This window comes from Triplophysa dalaica, chromosome 21 (assembly GCF_015846415.1).
Source record: "Triplophysa dalaica isolate WHDGS20190420 chromosome 21, ASM1584641v1, whole genome shotgun sequence".
Classification (NCBI taxonomy): Eukaryota; Metazoa; Chordata; class Actinopteri; order Cypriniformes; family Nemacheilidae; genus Triplophysa; species Triplophysa dalaica.
Genome location: NC_079562.1, coordinates 10,622,302 through 10,628,358, shown reverse-complemented (window position 1 = coordinate 10,628,358; position 6,057 = coordinate 10,622,302). Strand labels below are relative to the sequence as shown.

The 6,057-nt window shown below is 41.9% G+C and overlaps 1 protein-coding gene across 1 annotated transcript; it reads right to left on the bottom strand.

Moving 5' to 3' along the window:
- Positions 1-1,846: 1,846 nt before the first annotated feature.
- Positions 1,847-2,928, bottom strand: id1 (inhibitor of DNA binding 1, HLH protein). The gene is made up of 2 exons (XM_056734974.1): positions 2,448-2,928; positions 1,847-2,339 (listed from the first exon to the last, which is right to left on the bottom strand). The coding sequence occupies exons 1-2, from the start codon at positions 2,799-2,801 to the stop codon at positions 2,304-2,306; spliced, it is 390 nt and encodes a 129-aa protein (XP_056590952.1). The 5' UTR covers positions 2,802-2,928; the 3' UTR covers positions 1,847-2,303.
- Between the last annotated feature and the right edge of the window lie 3,129 nt (positions 2,929-6,057).

Below are 6,057 nucleotides of genomic sequence, written 5' to 3'. Positions count from 1 at the left end.
AAACACAAACATGTAAAATAAATAAAGATTTAAAAATTGTTCACCCAAAAATGTCAATTCTACCATCCTTGCACAACAAAAAGGTTGTGAAACTGAACAACAACAGTATTCACCTGAATTGGTTTTGTAGAATTGAAATGAATTAAGTACCTCTGTTCGGTTTCACGACATTCTTCAAAATATCTTGTTTTGCGTTCAGAAGAAGAAAGATGTGAGTAACTGAAGACATTATCAGAAAATACCCAGAAAATAATTACACAAAAGTATACACAAAAAAACTACAAAAAATAAAAACACAAAAGTATACAAAAATGCACAGGATTTAAACATGCTTAATGATGCAAAACGTGTGAGGCAAGGAGAATGGGAATTTAAACAAATCTGTAGGAAAACAATAGGAATCGACGCCAAATCCCAATGAAGATACCAAAACAAACTTATAAAATTCACTCCGTTTCTGTTGCCACAGCGGGGCGCTACAAGCTAAAATGTGTCAATTCAGAAGAACCGTCTTTCTCTTCCTCAAATGTCAATGTTTAGCAGCAGCATCACATCACATGTGAAACAATAAATAGTTTTTAATAAATCATTTTTTTTTTGTAAAAAGTGTTTAATACAAATCTGTGGAATAAAATCCCAATAGTCTAATATGGTCGTTTTAAATATTTAATAGTAAAAATTATTAATAAAAATAATAAAGTAGCCTATATTTTTAAGTACTTTTAATTTCAAATTTTAAAACAAAGTGAAGTGGACTGCGTTGTATTCTATAATTAAAAAACATTATATAAACTGACATATAAAACAGTGCGTTTCTTTCCCCCTCTCGTTTCCAAAACGATGTTGAGCTTTTGTGACGTTCTAGTGGAAAACTCAGCCTGTTAAAGTTGGCCGGAGTATACGCCACTATGTTTAAATGCGCAAAGTCCTTATTAAAAGAAGGTCTCGTTGTAGTATGTGGGAAACTATACAGAGGGAGTGAGAGTTCCTTGGCCGTGTTCCCGGCCCATCTGCAGCCCGGGCTTGCGGATTACTGTTTGTTAATGTTTCAATCAGCTGTGTGCCGAGGAATGTGGAGCGATTTAACCTGAACTTCCCCAGGTGTGCGGCGGCGCCGCTCAGTCTGCGCCCTCCCCTGCCCTTGGCACAAAGCGATCACACAAACACAATCACACACACTGGCCGTGCCTCACAACGCGAGGCCTGCAGCTGCGCGCATCGCACCGCAGGGAAATGAGAAAAACATTGCACCAGGGAGACGGAATAAATCTTATAACGAACTGCCTTCTTCTCGGAAAAGACTTAACCCTTCCTCTGCTCGCTATTTTAAAATGGAGATGCATAAAACATGTGAAATCATAGACTGAACAATATCTCTGGCTAAAAATAACTTTAAACAATGAGTTTATGAAGTAATTCTTTACCAATGGATTGTGATTGGACTAGTTGTAATAGTTAATTGTTTTGTTTAAATTGGTTGTTGCCCGTCTCCCATCCTATAGTAATTGAAATCAAGATGGCACCTCCCCAGCCATTTATTTTCCAGATTTATGTTGCTTGGTTACGTTATTGCAGTTGTTTTTCCATTATTTTGATACATCTTAATATGAACTGTATCAGGAAAAAGCCGAAGAGGTTTATTTTTAGCCATTCGAGCCAAATGACAAACTTATCTTCAAACATTTAACAACTCAGGAGTCTTAAAGTTTTAAGCATGACCTCTAACCTTCGGACTCAAACTTTTTAGGTGTCAGCTGGACTTTGATTCACAAACCTAACTTTCTTACAAAGTCAACTTTTACACACCCCTCCCCCTCCTCATAAATATTGACGAGCAAGTCGCAAATAGTCTCATTTTCTGGTTTTATTAAAAACACAGATACATTGTAAAAAACACAATAAAGTTCACATCATGTGTCATTGTAATATACAATACATTCTTCGCTCAGTAATCTGAGAAAACGACCTTTACAACAAAATATAACATTTCTCTAAAGTTTATGAAAATATTGACAAAAAGAAACAAGGAAATGCATGAACTATAGGTGAATTATCGCCATGGATTCCACAGCTAACACACGACAGTCTATGTATGGGAATATTTCAGAGAGCAGGTCAAAGTTCAGTCTGCATGTCCACGTATTTTGTGACTCTCTACTGAAAGTTTGCTTCCTCTACAACAGAAGAATGGGATTCTCCCAACAGTTCGAGGCGTCACGACGTTGCTGGTCCATCACGTCAGCGCACCTCGTTCGTTCTCCGGGATGCTTTCTGTCAGTTGATATGAAACCTCGAGCATCAACTTAACGACACATGATTCGGTCATCCGAGCATCCGTTCTGCAAGGAAAGAAAGAAACACCGTGAGTCATTTGACCTCTTTAAACGCTCAACGCTTTATCTTAATAGTCGTGGTAGTTAAAGACAAGTCTCGTATTCGATATTTACCTCAACTGCGATGCTGGCAAGCTCGGCGTTCAGAGTCGTAAGAGGAGTTCGGGAAGCGGAGTTCTGGTGCTTCTTGCCAGGCTCGTCCAACTCCACCTGCAAGTCCCAGATGTAGTCGATAACGTGCTGTAGGATCTCCACCTTGCTTGCCTTTTTGTTGGTCGGTAGCGTGGGCACCAGCTCTTTCAACTTGCTGTAGCAGCTGTTCATGTCCTGAAGAAACATGGTCATCTGCTCATCCAGGAGCGGGATCTTGCATTTGGAGATGGTCAGGCTCTGGTCGGAGAGACACCGGACGACATCGTCGCCGCCAACGTTGCTCTTCAGCGCGCAGGTAGGTCCCACAACTTTCATTTTGGCCGTGTTTGTCGTAAAAGCGACTGAATCAAAGTAAATACGCGGAGTTGAAGTAATGTGCTCGTACTCCTTTTTTGGTATCGCTTCGTCGAGTGCGCGATGACAGTTCACCACATGCTCAGGCGCGGAGTTGTTCCGTATTTATGGCATATCAGGACTTGTGGGCGTGCACCAAGCGCTCGTGTTTGCAAGCTCCGACCAATAGGAGAGGATTCGTTCCGTGAACCAATAGCAGGAGAGCTCCGGTTATCGCAGTTACAATATGCTTGGGGGATGGTGTTACAAATGGAAACAAATGTGTGTCTTCTGTGGATGATCTGTGGATATCCAGCTGTCCGTGGCCTCAAGACTCCACAGGTGAAGAAGACAAGAGGGGTGGGGGTGGTCGAAGATTAACAGGCAACAGTTATTACTTAAAAATGAAACAAGCTTTCATCGTATGTGGGCTCTTTCGAAACAATTTAAAGGGCAAAAAGTGATATAATAATAAATTGCATAATATTTAATATTTTCTAAAATATGATAAAATCGTGGTGCAACAGGACATGGAATGAGATTCAATATGTTTAATTCAAGAGACTGTACTTATTATTCAACTCCTTTAAGTTGCTACTATTACTATTTATACATTTCCGTCTGTTGTGTACTATTTTTTGTATGCGCATAAAGAAAAAACGATCTGTTACAATAAAGTAGCGGATATACTATTTGCATAATGCATAGTTATCCTATTGTACAGCGTGCCGAGAATGACAGGCATTGTGGTTATCGTTCATTTTTTTCTTTATTTTTGTTTATTTTCCAACAATGATTGGCTCATTGTTGACCTCCAAATGCGTTTCCTCGCACAAACTCCCAAATTCCTTCACATGTGCGCGTCGCCTTGAGCGCGCACTCGCAGAACTTTGCATTGCTCTGCTCTGATTCTTCCCCCAGATTGTCCAAACAAACCGAAGCAGACTGCCGGGCGCCAGCGCCGTGACGTCACCCATTCATTCGAGCCTTGACGCCTGTCAGCCTGGCGCCGAGCGGGCGGTCTCCATAGCAACAACAAACAACAGGCTCGCATCCCACCACTCTCCCCCATTCACCTGCGCGCCGCGGAATCCTGAGAACAAACTGGTCAGCGCTCATTTATCACTTAAAACCTCTGATGCGATTACCGCTCCGCGCACCTGCAAACTGCCATTGTGGACTCTAAAGACGCTTGTAAAGACACAGAAAGCGAAAGACAAAGTGAAAAATAGGCTATTGAGCCGCGGGGCTTTTCTAGTAGATTCCAGGGGTCGCTTTATTTTATTTACATTTTTTCTTTAGAAAAAGTTGCCATTGCGTTTAATCGCACTTTTGTTTTGCAGATAAAACTTTTTTTTTTTTAAATATTGTTATGTTTAATTTAGCATCCAAATTACCACGCAAGTTTGCAATACTTTGAAAACTTTAACGCACATAATGTCACATGCGTACATGTTTTGCAGCCTACGTACGGCTCTTACGCATATCTATACATCCAGCAGGGGTTAGAGGGACTGGAGCGTTTCTGGCTCGGTCACAGCTGAGCGGGGTTGAGGGGAGGTGGAGGAGGAGCTGAACAATGGGAGTGCAGTATCGGGACTGTGAGAGAGAATCTCGGCTGGAGCCGACGAGTCTGGAGCGCCCCTCCACTCGCTCATCCCGCTTTTGTTCAGCTGCGCAAGCTATCAGCACTTCCTACCGACTCCAACAATAAGCCCTCACAGCTGGGCTCTCCAAAGCCTGTTTACTGCACATCAAGGCAAAGAGAGGCAAAAAGTGTAACATCCCCATTGCACATACTTATGAACTTTTGGTATTAAAAACAAACATATTCCTAGTGTTTAGGAGAGAGACAACGTTAGGAAACTTTGGCTAAACTGTGATCTATTAATGCTTTATGGTGTGTTGACCTTCATGTGCTGGAATGTTTAACGGAATCATTCAACAAAACCTGTGCAATTTACATCAAATCAGACTACGCTGTTACTATGTAATTCAGAAATCATTTTTTATTGACAATATATTCTATACTTTAATATAAAGCCCATTTTGAATGCAAGTGATGTCTTGCAAATTGAGCAATGATGCTATCCGTTATTTTTTTTAAACATTTCTGTTTTGGATGTGATGCTTGTCTTCTTCTTGTGGCATTTGCATGTATCCTTGGCTTTCCCTTCTCATGGGAAAAGTGGCCTCTGATAATTGTCCTCAAGGGAATCACATCCTGTCTGAAGTCATGTGACGGTTGTCTAAAGGCTGCAGTGTTCTGTGCCGTGTCATCAGCTTGCTATGAAGTCTTTAATTAAACATCACAGTGATATGAAGCAGTAGACACGGAAAGGAAATGTTTAATGCAATGTGGAATGTAGGGATAAAAGACTTGATACAATTATTTGTGGCCGGACCTCTTCTGATTTATGCTTTTTACTCACTACCTGGTTAAAACATGCAGCAGTGAATAATAGTAATCATATGATGCATATATGATGTATTAGGATTTATATAGGCCTACTATTATATTATTTGTGCCTGACATATGTCACAACCCAGTGGTCCTCTGGTAGCAGCTTGTGAATGCTGGTCTCCCCACACACTTTCACGCTACACACTCTCCGCCTGGCTCCCACACACACTATCAAAGTGCCTTAATGGCTCCTAATTAGCTCCCCATCTGCTGGTGACAGAGCACCGGTGGCATGCTGAAGCCCCATTCAGAGAGTGGGCATTGTGCACGGGGATCATTTCCACTCCATTGGAGATTGCCTGGAGAGGACTTGGACCTTTGGGAAAGGCTGGGATAGGAGAACCAGGGTTATGGAGAGGGAGGAGACATGCTCTGGATTCTGGGAGAAGCTAAGGGTTGGACAGGGGTGGGGGACTTAAAGGAGGCCGATACACAATGGGCAACAGTGTTGTGGCTTGTTGCAAATCTAATAACGTCCGAGTTCTTTCTGTCCTCTGGATGCCCCCCGTCACCCCCCGCGCACACAAACACATTTTGTTTTCCACCTCCCTTTTTCTCATGCTCGCTGGCAACAGCTCTCCTTCTTCAAGTTAATCTTCCACCGTGTCATCTTCTGGGAACAGACGTTTTTTTTGTGCTGTTACTGGGGTAATAAATGAAAGCAGACAGCACCATATTAACGTCCTCAAAAAGCGACAGAAGGCAGTGTTACTGAGTGGTATTAAAAAGGACAGAGTAGTAAAGTCTGGTCTGTGTGTCCGTGAATAAAGCGTT